Genomic DNA, 18,628 nt, shown 5'->3' with positions numbered 1-18,628 from the left:
TGTGCCTCAATTATCAGTCCTGGGCAAACAAACTGTATGGATCAAAGGGGATGCCTGCTATTCATTACTCTACGTTTCTTAAATTGTAAGCTCCATCAAGTCAAATCCATTGAATGTTACATATCTGAACTCTTTCCACATTATTTCTTTCTCCTTATTAGTAGCTTAGAATTTCTATTGTGTGTGGTTAGTTTTCTAAAATAGATCAAATGTCCCCCACCCCTACTGGAAATGTACAGAGGGCCCATAGGTAGTTTTTTCTAACACATACACTATATCATATGACCAATAATTAGATATTTAGCAAAGAGGTATATTAGTCAGGGTTCTCCAGAGAAACAGAACTAATAGGGTAATTATAGAAAAAAAGATTTATTTCAAGGAATTTCTTCACATAATTGTGGGGGCTGGCAAGTTTGAAATCTATAGGGTGGGCCAGCAGGTTATAAATTCACATAAGAGTTGATATTGCAGTCTTAAGTCCGAAATCCACAGGGCAGGCCAAGCAGGCTGGAAACTCAGGCAGAGTTTCTACGATGCGGTCTTGAGGCGTAATTCTTTCTTTCTAGGGAAATCTGTCTTTGCTCTTAAGGCTTTCAACTGGTTAGATGAGTCTCACTCATATTATGGAGAGTAACCTCCTTTACTTAAAGTCTTGTGATTGTAAATGTTTATCACATCTAAAAAACATCAACGTCTAGACTGGTGTTTGATCAAACAACTGGGCAGCAGAGCCTAGCCAAGTTGACACATAAAACAACCATCACAGAGGGTATTTTGTTTTGTTGGCTTAGTTTGAGTTTGGGTTTAGATTTTATGATGATGGCAGTAGTTATGATGGTAATATCATAGAATTATCACATTTCCTCCATTAGAATTTTGCTACCAGTTTACATTTAGTCTACAGCAGAAGAGCTACTGAAAGTAGGCTGAGGTGCTAATTTATTTTGTAAAATGTTATGCAATCAAATCCTAATAATTTGTTTATGGTATGCACAGTCAAAACTATATAATTAATCATCGCAACTGAGTATCGGACTTAGAATGGTTCTAATAACTTTGTAATATAAAAAGAATGAATCTGTGTCAATAGATAAGTGTTAGAATTAAAATATGAAGTGATTATTAGGATATTAATAATTTAAATTTATATACATAAAAATTTTAAATGACTCCTCCCTCATCAACCTAGATCATAAAAATAGGCCAAATAAGGATTTCAACCATCAAAGTTGATTTTAAAAATCAAAGTAGTCCAGAGTTGCCCCAGACCTGGCAGGTGGAACATCCTAAAAGTGGAAGGCATTCCTCTCCTCCTCCAGTGGCTGACTGCTTATCCTATAAAATACCACCATGGACAGTAGGCCTCCAAGATTGAAATGAAATGTGGCTTTGTGAATAGAGTGTGGGCTTTGGAGTCAGAAACTCTGCCATTTGTTTGCTGGGTGACTTCAGATGTCTCAGTCTTAAAGGATTTCATTGTGAAAGTCATTGGGGATTAAATGAGTTTATACTTGTCAAGTATCCACTACAGAGCCTTATAGTTCATAAACACTCAATAAAAGGCAGTTTTATTACTCCTCTTATTCTCTACAATGGCTTATGAAATCCCATTCACTGGCTCATTCTTCCTAGCACCACACACCTCTTGACTCTCCCCTACTATCTAATTCCAACAACTCAGCTTCATTGGTTAACCCTTCATTTGTTTCAAGGCCTCTCTTTTTAAATAAACATAGGAATTGTTCTCACTTTTAATCATCAAACATTTATTAAGTGCCTATTCTATAGGAGGTTCTCTGCCTCAGGAGTTACAAAAATGAATAAAACACAATCTCTGGATTCAAAATCTCTGGAAAATTAGAAATTACTCCAGAGCCCGGGTACAGTAAGTTCCCTTCCAGTATCCTAAGTTTAAGGTCCTCCAAAGCAGTTTGAAATCTTCCCAGCCTCTTGGTCCTCCTCTTCCTTTCCTCTTGCCTCTCTGAAGTTCTAATTCTTTGTTATGACACAAATTCTAGAACCTTCATAGACCACACTTCCGTAGTCTGCTTAGGTCTGACCACCTGAGCCACACGATTCCTCTGTAACTCTCTGCATCCTTGTCTACGAGGGCCTCCCCCACATCCAAGTTCACTCTGCTCAGAAACTGTGAGCTTGGGGTGTTCATTTTATCTTGATCTCCTTCCGATAAAGAAATCCAGATGACACAGAACCTATTGAAGACAATACCTGGAAAATGGCGGTCTTGGGTATGGACTGACTCCCTCTCTGAGGCCTTCTTGACCCTATTGGCTCAGGAGTCTTCAGAGACTTTAACACAACTGCTTCACCTTCCTTGCCTGCTTTCTTTCAAATTCAATACCCTTTCTTTCACTTTCATTGATTCCTTGGGAGCCTGGGGAAAACAACCCACAGTCAACTCAGCCCTAGAGTGAGAGTGCTGATCTCTCCTTCAGTTTCTGGAGTTTGAACCCTCAAAGAAAATAACCATCCTCCAGAGCAACAGGAAAAGTCTTTAGCCTATTATCTCACTTCCTGTAATATTGTTCACTTTATATTCTGCCTCAACTCTTCCTCTCATTTTCCTCATAAATGGAGTGATCATCTTCTAACTGTCCTGTAGCCAGAAAATTTCAGACACTGCTCAAAGAAAATACTACTTTTCAGAAGCTTGATCCAAGTACACTGTGGTTATCCCTTCCTCCCCTAAAGATTATTTCACATCAGCTATGAAATTCTGACTTGCATGATAGAAGCCAAACTATTTACTGTTCATTTTAGTGGTCCACTAGGAGCAAATCTCTGAAGGTTGATTTGGTGGGAGAATTTTCTCACATGATCTAACACCTAAAAGACTTAGTAGACATTTGCCTAACCTGCCCAAATTGGAGGTGTGTCATTACATCTTGAGGTGAATTCACCTATTGCTTTTTTGCAACAGCCTTAATCTTGGTGTAATTAATTTTCTTAGCCCTTCAGAGTTCAATATTCTTCAGTATTTTTCACTGTCACAGGCAGATTTATGGTTGGTTCATTCATTCGTTCCTTCCTCCCTTCCTTCCTCTCTTCCTCCTTTCTCCCTCTCTCTCTCCCTCTTTTTTTCTTTTTTCTCCCAAAGCCTCCATAGTCTCTGTTCTTCATAATCACAGCAATGTATCTAATTAAGATTTTCTCTCCTATGACACATAAACAAAAACAAGTTAGGCAGTCCTAGCATGGTTTCTCCTATTAACCACAGTAACAATCCTCCCAAACATCTGTCTTATCATGAGAGGTTTGGTGGATGATGACAGAAAAGTCTTTCCCAATGATAAGAAATTTCTGTCCTCTGCTGTGGCTTTCATTAATATAACCACTTCAGTCAAGATCCTTCAGTCAGGGGCCTCCAAAATTTTTTGTTCATTCACCCATTTATAAATTTTTGAGCATGCATTCCTTACATATGTATATTTATAAATTTTATGACCATACTATTATACTAATATATATTTTTTTAAATAGAAAATCTAGAAATTTTAAAGCTATAAGATAAAATTACATAAAAATAGAACTAATATTTTTTTCTCACATCCCAGTGGATTGCTTTGCATACCGATGATTCCCTCTAACCTTCTCCTGCCCACAGAGTAATGGGCTTAATTGAGGAGGAAATCTGTCAGATTTCCCACTCTAAACCAAGGATACACAGCATCTGAGGTTCTTAGTATCTGACCAAAAGGACCAACGTAAAAGCTAAGAAATGGGCAGGGAAGGAATGTGAGGACCATAAAATGAGAAAGATAAAGGAAGAAAGGAGTTGAAATAGCAGAAAAGAGGGCAAAGGGGAAATATCTATAGCGTGAAAATAGTAAGAGGTGACAAGGAATTGTCTCTGATAATGACTGTGTTTAAATAAGCAAGACTACAAGTGAGTTTTTGTTTCAGAAATAACTTTGGCTGTCATCCTGACTCTACTGGGATTTGCCATTCTGGCTATTTTGCTAACAAGATGGACACGACGCAGGCAAAATGGTGAGTAACAATGAGTCAAAATGGAGATTCTCTGTGAAAGTCACAGAGGGAGAAATGCCAAAATTCAGTCTAAATTCATTTCTACTTACCAGATAGCTAGATTTTGCCGATATTCTGGGAATCCATTTCAATACATGAATCAAAGAATCTCTGACAGATTAGTGATTCTCCTTGAACTTTTAAACTCCCAAAGTTCACATTACCAATAATGTCAACCAAAAAAATCAGATTGAGTTTAACACTAGTAATAACAAGAATACTCCAAAAGAAAATTATCTGAGCACCAAGGGAAATTACCTGAGGGAAAAAAAAATGGAACAGAGAAGACACTATGATGATAGACACCACTAGCTAGTATTACATAAAAAGAATTCGAGAATTTTAGTGACTTAATACTGGGAGATGATAAGAAGAGACAAATATAGAGTAGTATTTATCAATGAAACAGAGATGGGGCTCATAAAGGAACTGACCTGTTTCTACGCCATGAGATCTCTCTTCCCGGGATTTTTATCATTATCTTTCCCACTCCCTTCTAGTCAGCTGCATCCCCTCCCTATTTCTCATCCTCAATGCCTATGAGTTCTCAAAGAATAAGTAGTGTGGAAGGATAGATAGAACAGGGCTGGCTGAAGGCACTGAAAAGAGGTGGGAACCAGTAATGCATCATATCAAGAGGGCCACCTTAGGAACAAAGAAACACAGTTTAGAGGAGAGTTGGGACAGGAGGAAGAACAACTCTCACAAGTAGTTAATAGAAATATTTTTGCTTAATTCTTCCACAGAAATTGATGTGTCAAGATACAATTCAGAACAAAGTAAGTACTTATACCCATGAGAAAAATAAATATAGTAAGCTTTTATGGAATTTCCATAAGTCAGGGTCCAAATCTGTCTTGTTTACCATTGTATTTCCAGCAGCCTGCATAATGCATCAATCCATGAAGTGAACTTCTATGTTACAGGGAGAAACCTATCAGAGATCTCCATGCAGCACTGAGTGCCAAATTGGAGTTGGGCAGAATGGATTATGTAATAGTGGGTAGGTCTGCATGATTCTGAGGCTCTCTTCAGATGCCTCCTATGGTCCAAGAGCAGCAACAAATGTACTAAGCCATGTAAATAGCACACTCCTCAGGCAATGCAGCAGAAGGTCTAAATCTGGTAGTGAAGAGGGCCTCAGCAAGGTGGCTTGGTAGAAGAATCCAATGTAGCTAGGAATAATGAAAGTGAACACAGCTAAGATAATTACGATTGATAAAAAAAAAGCACCAAGTTCAGGATTTAAAGAGGTGAAACAGGAGGAGGAAGTCAAGATGGCGGCGTAGGCAGACTCCGAACTCAACTCCTCCCGCGGACACAGCCAATTTACAACTACTCATGGAAAAATTACCCCTGAGAGAGAACTGAAAACTGGATGAGAGGAACTCCTGCAACAACGGACAATCGTAACTGAGGTGGAAGAGGCTGAAACTCCTTTCTGGAGAGGAAAAACACCACCTTCACAAGCTGCAGTGCCTCACGGCCGCCCGGGAGCAACCCAAAGGTACACAAACCTCCCTGGAGGCAAGGAGCCCTGAGCCAGGGAGCACCCCCGCTGCGGGCATTTTGTGGACCCAGCACAATCAAGACAAGTGGCATAATATCTGACTTTGCCTGCTACTAAAACATTGGGGAGTACCGCCAGAAAATCTGGTTCAAAAAGACATTAAAACCGGCTCTTAAAGGGACCACGTGCAAACTCACCCGTTTCAGAAAGCAACCTAAAATCACCAGAGAGAAAGGTGCACAATGCTTTGGTGAAAAGGGACTCACCTAATAGGCCCTGTGTGCATCTCGGTGACAGATGAGTCCTCTCCAGGGACTGGGACAGCGGCGGTGGCCATTGTTCTGGTCTGGTGTGGGCATGCTGACACAGACGCCATTGGAGTTCTCCCTGGGGCCTGCTAGCCAGGGTCTGCCTCACCCGCTAGAGCACCGATTTAATCCAGCTCAGCCAGAGCAGGCAGCCCACCCTAGAGACTGGCCCCACCCAATAACAAGCCCTCAGGCAACTTGTGGGCTTGCATAGATTGGTGACTGGATTCTCTGCAGCCTAGCAACAGAGCCGACTTCAGTGGGGCAGGGTGTGCACAAGGAGCAGGTGATGAGTGGGGGGCGGTGGTGGAGTGTGTGGGGCTCCCGCCGTGGAGAGACTGGGTCCGCTTCGGGAGGACAAGGCGCGCACACAGGGCAGGACTGTGTTGACTGTGTGTGTGGACCTGTTGGTGGCAGGGCTTGACAGCTGCAGAAGACTTGTGCTTCTCAAAGACCCACATAGGGGGTTTGCCCCACTTCCAAAGCCTGAAATAATTGGGTGCTCCCGTGCCTGAGACCAGCCCCACCCAGCTGCAATCCTCAGAGAGCTGACAAGAGACATAAAGGCTGAGAGCTTATAGCAATTGTAAGGCCCTGAGCCTAACAACTTGCCACGCTGGGGGCCTACTCACTTAAAAGAAATACTGAAACACAAATGTGGTATTAGAACTTGCACCCAACAGTGCTGGGGCTCCCCACACCTGATAAAGAGACTGAAGGGCCCACAACAACTACAAGCAGCTGAGCATTACAACAGCTGGCTAGGAGCATAACTTGGCCTCCCTGGGTGCATACAGGGAGAGCAAACAGGCCACAACAGAAGGACACATGTAGCCCACATAGGGGTCACCCCTGGAACATTGAGAACTGAGGAAAGCACACAGCAGGCCTCCTAAGCCATCACTTACATAAGGTCCCTATCCAAGAGCAGGAGATGTAGCTGACCTACCTAATACGTAGTCACAAGCACAGGGAAAGAGGCAAAATGAGGAGGCAAAGGAATACATTCCAAGTAAGGGAACAGGACAAAACCCCAGAAAAGGAACTAAGTGAAAGAGAAATGAGCAACCTACCTGACAGTTCAAACTGAGAGTGTTAAGGATGCTCACTGATCTGGGGAGAGGAATAGATGAACTCAGTGAGAATGTCAACAAAGAAATGGAAGATATAAAAAAGAACCAATCAGAAATGAAGAATACAATACTGGAAATGAAAAATTCACTAGAGGGACTCAAAGGCAGAGTAGAGGATACAGAAGAACGGATCTGTGAGCTGGACAAAAGACTAGAAGAAATTACCCAAGCTGAACAGGTAAAAGAAAAAAGAATTAAAAAGAGTGAGGACAGTCTAAGGGACCTCTGGGACAACATCAAGCGCACTAACATCTGTGTTATAGGTGTCCCGGAAGGAGAAGAGCGAGACAAAGGGGCAGAGAATCTATTTCAAGAAATAATAGATGAAAACTTCCCTAACGTAAGGAAGGAAACAGACATCCAGGTACAGGAAGCACAAAGAGCCCAAAACAAGATAAACCCAAAGAGGCCCACACCAAGACACATCATAATCAAAATGTCCAGAATTAAAGATAAAGAGAGAATCCTAAAAGCCACAAGAGAAAGTCAAGTTACATACAAAGCAAACCCCATAAGGCTATCAGCTGACTTCTCAGCAGAAACATTACAGGCTAGAAAAGAATGGCACGATATATTTAAAGTGCTAAAAGGAAAAAACTTACAGCCAAGAATACTCTACCCAGCAAGGTTATCATTCAAAATGGAAGGAGAGATCAAAAATTTCCCAGACAAGCAAAAATTAAAGGAGTTTGTCAATAAGAAACCAGTGCTACAAGAAACGTTAAAGGGACTGATTTAAGGGGAAAAGAGAAGACCACAAATAGGAAAAAATTATCTATTTCCATGATAAGAGGGTAATGGATACAAATGCACAAAAAAGAGGTTAGATATGATATTAAAAACATAAAATGAGGGAGGAGGGGAGCTAAAGAGTAGAGCTTTCAGACAGAGGTCAAACTAAAGAGACCATCAGTTCTGTACAGAAGAAGAAAGAAACAGAGAAGGACTACTAAAACACTGAGAAAAACAAAAGTTAAAAAATGGCAGTAAGTACATACTTATCAATAGCTACTTTAAATGTCAATGGACTAAATGCTCCAATTAAAAAGCATAGGGTGGCTGATTGGATAAAAAAACAAGACCCATATATATGCTGCATACAAGGGACACACTTCAGATCTAAAGACACTCACAAACTGAAAGTGAAGGGATGGAAAAAGATACTCCATGCAAATGGCTATGAAAAGAAAGCTGGGGTAGCAGTATTCATATCAGACAAAATAGACTTTCAAACAAAAACTGTAAAAAGAGACAAAGAAGGGCATTACATAATGATCAAGGGAACAATCCAACAAGAGGATATAACACTTGTAAATATCTACGCACCCAAGGTAGGTGCATCTAAATATATAAAGCAATTATTAACAGACATAAAAACAGAAATAGACAGTAACACAATAATAGGAGGGGACTTTAACACTTCACTTACACCAATGGATAGATCATCCAAACAGAAGATTAATAAGGAAACATTGGCCATAAATGATACACTAGAACAGATGGACCTAGTAGATATATACAGAGCATTCCATCCAAAAACCAAAGAATACACATTCTTTTCAAATGCACATGGAACATTCTCCAGGATTGATCACATTTTAGGCCACAAAACAGGTCTCCATAAATTTAAGAAGATTGAAATAATACCAAGCATCTTTTCTGACCACAACAGTATGAAACTAGAAATCAACTATAGGAAGAAAATCAGAAAAGCCACAAATACGTGGAGTTTAAACAAAATGCTACTGAACAATGACTGGGTCAACAAGAAATCAAAGACAAAATCAAAAAATACCTGGAGACAAATGAAAATGAAAATACGACATGCCAGAATTTATGGGATACAGCAAAAGCGGTTCTAAGAGGGAAGTTTATAGCAATACAGGCCTATCTCAATAAACAAGAAAAATCTCAAATAAACAATCTAACAATGCACCTAAAGCAACTGGAAAAAGAAGAACAAACAAAGCCCAAAATCAGTAGAAGAAGGGAAATAATAAAAATCAGAGCAGAAATTAATGAAATAGAGACTTAAAAAACAATAGAAAAAATTAATAAAACCAAGAGGTGGTTCTATGAAAAGATAAACAAAATTGACAAACCTTTAGCTAGACTCCCCAAGAAAAAAAGAGAGAAGGCTCAAATAAGTAAAATCAGAAATGAAAGAGGAGAAATTACAACACACACCTCAGAAATACAAAACATTATAAGAGAATACTATGAAAAGCTATATGCCAACCAATTTGACAATCTGGAAGAAATGGATAAATTCTTAGGATCATACAACCTTCCAAAACTGGATCAAGAAGAAGTAGAGAATTTGAATAGACCAATCACCAGTAAGGAGATCGAAACAGTAATCAAAAACCTCCCCAAAAATAAAAGTCCAGGACCAGATGGCTTCCCTGGTGAATTCTACCAAACATTCAAAGAAGACTTAATACCTATCCTTCTCAAACTCTTCCAAAAAATGGAGGAGGGGGGGAAGCTCCCTAACTCATTCTATGAAGCTGACATTACCCTGATACCAAAACCAGACAAGGACAACACAAAAAAAGAAAACTACAGGCCAATATCACTGAGGAACATCGATGCAAAAATCCTCAACAAAATACTAGCAAATCGCATACAACAATACATTAAAAAGATTATACACCATGATCAAGTGGGATTTATTCCAGGGATGCAGGGATGGTTTAACATTTGCAAATCAATCAACGTAATACACCACATTAATAAAATGGAGAATAAAAATCACAGGATCATCTCAATAGATGCAGAGAAAGCATTTGACAAGATACAGCATCCATTTATGATAAAAACTCTCAATAAACTGGGTATAGAAGGAAAGTACCTCAACATAATAAAGACCATATATGACAAACCCACAGCTAATATCCTCAATGGTGAAAAACTCAAAGCTATCCCTCTAAGAACAGGAACCAGACAAGGATGCCCACTCTCACCACTCCTATTTAACATAGTACTGGAAGTCCTAGCCAAAGCAATCAGGCAAGAGAAAGAAATAAAAGGGATCCAAATTGGAAAGGAAGAAGTGAAACTGTCACTATTTGCAGATGACATGATTTTATATATAGAAAACCCTAAAGAATCCACCAGAAAACTTTTAGAAGTAATAAACGAATATGGTAGAGTTGCAGGATACAAAATCAACATACAAAAATCAGTTGCATTTCCATACACTAACAACGAAGTAGCAGAAAGAGAAATTAAGAATACAATCTCATTTACTATTGCAACAAAAAGAATAAAATACCTAGGAATAAACTTAACCAAAGAGGTGAAAGAGCCATACATAGGAAACTATAAAACATTGCTGAAAGAAATTGAAGAAGACACAAAGAAATGGAAAGATATTCCATGATCTTGGATTGGAAGAATTAACATAGTTAAGATGTCCATACTTCCTAAAGCCATCTATAGATTCAATGCAATCCCTATCAAGTTCCAACAACATTTTTCACAGAAATAGAACAAAGAATCCTAAAATTTATATGGAACAACAAAAGACCCCGAATAGCTAAAGGAATCCTGAGAAAAAAAACAAAGCTGGAGGTATCACACTCCCTGATTTCAAAATATTCTACAAAGCTATAGTAATCAAAACAGCATGGTACTGGCACAAAAACCGACACACAGATCAATGGAATAGAATCAAAAGCCCAGAAATAAACCCACACATCTATGGACAGCTAATCTTTGACAAAGGAGCCAAGAACATACATCCAAGAACATTCTCCATACAATGGAGAAAAGAAAGTCTCTTCAACAAATGGTGTTGGGAAAACTGGATAGCCACATGCAAAAAAATGAAAGTAGACCCTTACCTTACACCATACACAACAATTAACTCCAAATGGATTAAAGACTTGAATGTAAGACCTGAAACTATGAAACTTCTAGAAGAAAACATAGGCAGTACGTTTTTCGACATGGGTCTTAGCAACATATTTTCAAGCACCATGTCTGACTGGGCAAGAGAAACAATAGAAAAAATAAGCAAATGGGACTACATCAAACTAAAAAGCTTCTGCACAGCAAAGGAAACCATCAACAAAACAAAAAGACAACCTAACAATCGGGAAAAGATATTTGCAAACCATACACCTGATAAGGGCTTAATCTCCAAAATATACAAAGAACTGATGCATCTCAACAACAAAAACTAACAACCCAATCAAAAAATGGGCAAAAGACCTGAACAGACATTTCTCCAAAGAAGATATACAGATGGCCAACAGATACATGAAAAGATGTTCAAAATAATTAACTATCAGGGAAATGCAAATCAAAACTACAATGAGATATCACCTCACGCCCCTCAGAATGGGTATAATTAACAAGACAGGAAACAACATGTGTTGGAGAGGATGTGGAGAGAAGGGAACTCTCATATACTGCTGGTGGGAGTGCAAACTGGTGCAGCCACTATGGAAAACAGTATGGAGATTCCTCAAAAAATCAAGGACAGAACTACCATATGATCCAGCTATTCCACTGCTGGGTATTTATCCAAAGAACATGAAAACACCAATGCATAAAGATACATGCACCCCTGTGTTCATTGCAGCGTTATTCACAATAGCCAAGACTTGGAAGCAACCTAAGTGCCCATCAAGTGACGAATGGATAAAGAAGATGTGGTCTATATACACAATGGAATACTACGCAGCCATTTGTGACAACATGGATGGACATTGAGGGTATTATGCAAAGTGAAATAAGTCAGAGGGAGAAGGTCAAATACTGTATGATTTCCTTCATTAAGTAGTGGATAATAACAACAATAAACAAACACATAGAGACAGAGATTGGATTGGTGGTTACCAGAGGGGACGGGGGGAGGGAGGAGGGCGAAAGGGATAATTCGGCACATGTGTGTGGTGATGGGTTGTAATTAGTATTTGGGTGGTGAACATGATGTAGTCTATGCAGAAATAGAAGTATAATGATGTACACCTCAAATTTATACAATGTTATAAACCAATGTTACTGCAATAAACAAAAAATTTTAAAAAAATAAAAAATAAAGAGGTGAAACAGATTTTCCATGGCAATGCCCAGTGAGATGCCAAAGTTGCTGATTAAAGGAAAAACAGGAGTACCAAGAAGGAAAAGTGACTTTCAGGCCTCTTCTGATTATTATTTAGCCTGGCTAATATTATGAAACTGGTGACTGGTACAGTCACCTATCATCATCTGCTCCTGCTACTTATGTACAGTCCCTAGTTCCTGCAAAATAAATTAATTCCCATCATTATTCACTACTGGGAGTTCATATCTACATTAGCTCTCAGAGTCTGAAAGCCCTACTAATTTTCAAGAAGCAAAATCGTGGAGCTCTCTCTCCTTTTTTCTCCAGGTGCTAGTCTTCTGGACTATGAGGACAATAGAGGTAAATAAATTAGGAACTACTAGAGAATTAATGGAGGAATGTGTTCTTCAGAGAACAAAATGGACTCATCTCCCTTTGAGCATAATTTGTTAGGTCAGCAGATCTTTTCCTGTTACAATATCCAACTACCAATCCATCTCACTATGCATATATATATATATAGACATGAAAGATTTGTGCATTTTTCTCAGAAAAGGCAAATGTGTCCCCTTCCTATGACAATTACAAGAATTCTTTCCAGCTCTTGTTTATCCTAAGATCTTGGAAAGGTTAAGGAACCTCTCTGAAAAAATTTCCTGGATGTATAAATAGGCAGAAAAGATAATTCATGGATTGTCATGAAGATTGAATAGTATACATGAAAAGACACTTTGTAAGCTATAAAGAATAATATAATAGGCACAACTTAGTATCTCTATTTTAGAAGATGAAATTGATGCTCAAAAACGTTAAGAGACTTACTCAAATTCACCTAGCAAAGGAAGGAGTTGGATAGCAAACCCAGGTTTCTGTCCCTGAGTCCAATACTCATATTCTTATACCATACTATCCCCACATGGCTTAAGATAGAAAAGGCTCATATTATACTGAATTTCAGTATTTATTATTATTAATAGTTATACTCTGTCCTTCAAATCAGGACATGTGGTCTGACACGAGTGATGAATAATGATAAAACTTATTTGGAATAAAACATCCAGAAATCTGACGGTTCTTAGGAGATTCCAAGGCACTCTCTACTTTTTTGCAGGGACACACACACACACGTGCACATGCTGCAAACATATAGATTCATTTGCCCAAAAGAAAAGAAAAGAGGAGGTAGTTTGGTCACTCTGTTTGCTGTCCATGCCTCACACTTGGGACACTCAGTCCATTCCTCTTCTTACCTCTATGATTCATCTGTCATGACCAACAAGAGCGAGGAGCAAAGGACCATGGCATACCCTCTTTTCTGAAATGGAATCCAAAGAAAATGGGAACATCTGGGAAAGTAGAAAAATCTCTTAGTAGTTGGATTTAGACTAATGAAATACTTCTTGATGGGCTTAAATGGGCAGTAAACTTAATGGGCGGTAAACTTAATCTGGGCTTTTTTCCCAAAAGATTTTTCCTCTCAGAGATCTAAAAGGGGATGAGGTAAACAGATTTTCACCTAATAAGAAAATAATGTAGACATAGTTGTCAAGGTAGAATCTCATTATGTTTTCATCTTGTCTTTTAGGATTCCGACATTCATATTCAACAGAAAGTGGTAAATAAATTAGATACTGAATTGCTAAGAAATTAATACAGAAATCTGTTTATGAGAAATTAAGAATCTTATTTTTTTCCTCAATCCTCTAGACACTTCCTATGATGACCAAGGTAAGTATATTTAGAGATTACGGTAAAATTAAAGGAAAATCAATGTTTTTTCCTGTTTTAACATGAGGGGCTGTAAAACCTACCCAGGTAAAAAGACAAGAAACCAAAGTAGTGTATAGAAGATTCTGAGAATTGTTCAACAATACTCACCTTCACACTCTGATGCCGCTTTGTCCCCAGTGCTTTCCAATTCCTCTACTATCCACCTTCTAATCAGTTAACAAAAGTAGTCTGACTACTCAAGAGAAATTCAATATCCTGGAGCTCAGAAATGCTAACCACTCAGTGTGCTTTTCTTAATATAAATGTTAAGAAATGGAAGAATAAATCCACAAAAATTCATCACATTAGGATATGACCTGTGCATTGAGATTTCAAGGGCACAAAGAAGTGCTGCTATTGTCAACTGCTGTCATTTACATCTCTTGTTTAATGGGAAACAAACCTCCTCAGTAACAGTTACTCATTAGAACACCACATTTAACCAGTGCAAGAAGCTACCTGAATGTGTTTAAAGGGCATACAGATAAGCAAAACAAAACTATACACAGTAGGAAAGGCAGAGAATTAACGTGCACTCAGCACCCACCATGTGTTAGCCACTCTGGTGGGCATTTTTCATTTTATTTTCTTTATTATCTGCAAAAGACCCTGCTGTCAACCATAAAAGGATGAATTACACAAAAAGCCCCCCAGTTGTCCAAGGCCTCTACTAGCTTATGGGTTGCTTTGGTGCAAATTAGAGAGTGCTCCTTCCTCTAGGCAGATGCAGCCCCACACCAGAGACACTGTTAGGGATTTCAGTCCCCTTATCCCCCTTATCCCTTTGTGCAGTGAACAACCTATACAACTATAATACAGCGGTCCTGAAGACATATATATGAGAGGCATCTCACTCTTAATATGTCAAAACCCAAGTCCTGATCCCTTCTACACACAGGTACTGGCACTTGTGTTCACCCAGTTGCTCAGACCATCTACCTTGGAATCATCTTTAACTCCTTTCTCTCTCTCTGCTCATCCAATCTACCAGCAAATCCCATCTCTGATACTTTCGAATTTTATTCCAAATCAGACCACCTTTCACCACAATGACAATCTCAGCCCAAGCACCAACATCTCTTGCTTGAACTATTACAGCTGTCCCCTAACTAGCTTCCTTGCTTCTACTCTTGCTCTCCTATAATCTATTCTCCTCATCAAAGTGATCTCTAATAAGCAGTTCTTAAATAAATCAATTAATTTATTATACATTGTTATCTCTAATTTATAGAAAAGAAACATATGCATGAAAAATGTTAGTGAGTTGCCCAAGGCCATAGGGCTTGCAAGTGACTCAACCTGGATATGAACTTAGAACTGTCTGATTTCAGATTTCATGAAGTTAGATAGTTTATTCTTATACCTTACTATTAATTTCCTGGTTATAGATCTTTAGTATACAGTCTGCAATCTTAGCTTCTTTCAATTCCAGGCTACACTTGCATTCTTAGGGAAAACTTGCATCAGTAAACATTTTGCTGTTGTCTGAATAAGCCATGATTCAAAATTCATAAAGCCAAATGACAATTTATTTCTCTGACTTTCCAATCACCTCTAAGGTAGCCCTATAAATCTTAATTATTGCAAGTTTGCAAGTTCCGAAGCTCTGTTAGTTTTCCCTCTATCCCTTCTGGACATAGAAATATAAATTCCTGGTCAACTTGAGAGTATGGAAATCTTCTGACAGAAAAATATAGGTAACATCATTACATTAGTTTAAGTACACGAAATTTAGTACTTAAATCTTAGCTGAATTTAAATATATCACATATATACTAAAGTAGCCATGATAATTCAGAAATTTTGAAATGTACTGAATTTATTTTTAATGTTATTATTTTTATGGCAAATGTAAGTGCAGCACATGAAAGTGTTCTGCATCTCTTAGTATTTTCTATTTTTAAAATACCCACAGAACCATGAGAAACAAGTAATATTAGTGTAAAACAGGGAAGATGTGGTATGTTTTGGACTTAAATCCCATCACAATGACAACCAAGTATGGAAGGAAAGCACTCATTTCGGAAAAGGAGCTGAGAAAAAAAAATACACGTCGTCTTTACATTTCTGGGTAGATCCTCAACTATTTATACTTTCATAAAATATCAAATGATACAATCATGCAACATAATTTGTTACTTCCAGAGTGTCAGTAGTATTTATTTTTACACTTTCATGAAAACAATAGTGATAACATGACTAGTTTTTGTGTAATTTGCTTTGTCAGTCTCCAGATCATTTAGAAAGTCTGTTTCCATGACATCACTAAGAAACAAGTTTTAGGTCACAGAATGCACATTCAATCACAATAAATAAATGCATATGTATTCATTATAATTCGCCATATCTTCACTGAACTTGAATTCTCAATCAGCTAAGTAAATATTTTGCCATTTCTTCTCTTACTTGGCCTCAACTTATTTTATAACTAATACATTCATCTGTTTCAGTGTTTCCACGTATAGTTTATTATTTCTTCTCACTACACATATTAACCTTAGTTAGACTTTGCCTACTTTTTCATGTCATTAACTCATAAATTAAGCCAGGAGGAGATTTTGACTCCAGCTTCTTGCCTATTTGGATACTTGAGGATGTTGGTTAGGTAATCCTCTGTAATGATATCAAAACTACAGAAATAAAAAATCCCAAGTGATTTTTCTTCATTTTGTTTGTGTTTTTAGAGGGATCCAAAGGAGATTACAGTAAGTATTCTCCAGTTTTTGAATGAAAATTTGCATCTCACTAGTAACATTCCCCTAGATTGTAAATGCTTTGAGGAAAGAGAAATCCTATCTGTTCATATGAATACTAAGCAATAGATAAAATCTCCTAGTGCTGGTTTAGGATGGCCTATCAGTAACAAACAAGTTTCCAAATTGACTGAGAGGAAAGGAAAAAAATGGAGAAAATCATGAGAGAGAGAAAAGGGAAATGATAGAGATAAAGGGAGACAGGAGAAAAAGAGATGCAAAGGAGGGAGGGATGAGGGCAGAGAAAAATGTAAGCCACAAAGTTTCATAGGAATATCATGTGTCAACTAAAAGATGAAACACTTTCTAGAGATTGAAAGGATGAGAAAGAGCTGGAGTGGCCTCCAGTACCCACCACAAGGTCAGTAGATCTCCCTGGGCCTGGGCTTCAACTCTGGAGAGGAGGTCACAATGATTGAAGCTGATGTGCGATGGTTAGGGATCCAAATTCTCATGATTCTCCTCATGTTTCTGTGTGTGTGTGTGTGTGTAATGTTTTAGCACCATCAGCCAATTCCCTAGGTAAGTTCTTTGTGGTTTTCTTTGAATTATACTGTCATCTGTGCAAGTCTTGTAGTTTCTGTATTTGTTTTTTTCTTTCTCTTAAAGTTTTAAAAATAAAGTGCAAAACTAATTAACACGTAAATCTACACCCTAGATTTGATAACTGATATTTTGTCATATTTCTCAAGTGACAGATAATATAAAAATCCCTTTTGTCGCTATCCTAGACCCATTCCACTCTCCCCAAAGACTTATAAATGTATTATAAATCTTTTAAGTTTATTTTCATATATTTATATAATCTCTATGTATCACTGAATAATATATAGTATTGTTTTGTATGTATTATTTAAAAAATTTTACTAAAATGGCATCAGTCTGAAAGTATCATTACAATTTGCATTTTTCCCAAAAACATTGTCATATTGAGATATATAGAAATCCAGGTTATGCATTTCAATTGTTGAATAATATTCCAATTTATGAATATAAATATCTTTTCTATTCTTTCCCCTGCTAACACATTCTCAATGTTGCCAATTTCTGCTATCGCAAATAACACTACAAAATGTTCTTAAGTAAGTGGAAAACAGTTTATCCAGGGTACATACCCTGAAGTGGGATTAATGAATCACATTGTATGAACATTTATTTTATGTAATTTAGGCACATTTTTAATTACTAGCTATTGTTTAATTGAGCTCCATAGTAGTGACACAGGAGGCACACCAAAAGGTATAAAAGTTTCCCATTTTCCTGCATCAATAACAACCCTAGATTTTGTCATACTTTCACATTATTGCCATTCCAATAAGTGTAAATTTTTTTAATTTGCATTTTCCTGCTCGCTCCTCAAATTGAGTATCATTTCATATGTTTAATAGCTAGTTAGGCTTCACCTTATACAAATTGTTTGTTCATTTACTTTACTCATTTATCTATTAGGTTATTGATCTGTAGGAATTCTTTATGATTATGAAAGCTAAACATTTATATTTTGTGTTAAATAGTTGCAAATATCTCCTCCAACTCTGTCTCTTAGTTTTAAATTTTTATGGTGTCTCGACATTTAGAAGGTCCTCACCTCTCACACACAATTTGTTGTAAATAATATTTGTCAATCTTTCATTTTCTTTGTGGTTTTTCTGGCCTTTCTTATCTGGATATCACAAAGATGTTATCCTATACTTTCTCTTAATAGTTATAAAGTTTCTCTTTCCACACATAGGTATTTAATCCAAATGGAGATTTTTGTGTTTTGGAGTTGTTTTTTGTTTGTTCATAAATAATATAGGTAGGGGTCTAATTTTCTTCTGGAAAACCAATTGTTCCAATTGGATTTATTGACTCTTGCATTCTTTCCCCACTGATTTGTAATACCTCCTTCATCTTATGCTTGGTTTTTCCCTGGATTTTCTCTTCTGTTCCAGTGGTCTTTTGTCTTTTGCTGAACCAATACTAAATTGCTGTCATTACTAAAACTTTGTGATAACAGTTAATATGAGGAATGGAACATTCTCTCTCTTTGTTCTTTTTCAGAA

General features: G+C 37.6%; 1 protein-coding gene across 1 annotated transcript in view; it reads left to right on the top strand.

The window, feature by feature from the left end:
• Positions 1-2,239: 2,239 nt before the first annotated feature.
• TSBP1 (testis expressed basic protein 1) overlaps positions 2,240-18,628 on the top strand; it is a 93,238-nt gene continuing 76,849 nt past the window's right edge. The window contains 7 exon segments of the mRNA XM_087437813.1: positions 2,240-2,252; positions 3,916-4,014; positions 4,800-4,832; positions 12,388-12,420; positions 13,528-13,560; positions 13,646-13,675; positions 13,768-13,788. Of these exon segments, the coding sequence (XP_087293939.1) occupies positions 2,240-2,252; positions 3,916-4,014; positions 4,800-4,832; positions 12,388-12,420; positions 13,528-13,560; positions 13,646-13,675; positions 13,768-13,788 (262 nt within the window).

This window comes from Ceratotherium simum, chromosome 13 (assembly GCF_057802395.1).
Source record: "Ceratotherium simum simum isolate JZ-2026a chromosome 13, ASM5780239v1, whole genome shotgun sequence".
Taxonomy (NCBI): domain Eukaryota; kingdom Metazoa; phylum Chordata; class Mammalia; order Perissodactyla; family Rhinocerotidae; genus Ceratotherium; species Ceratotherium simum.
This window is presented reverse-complemented; position numbering and strand designations above follow the sequence as displayed.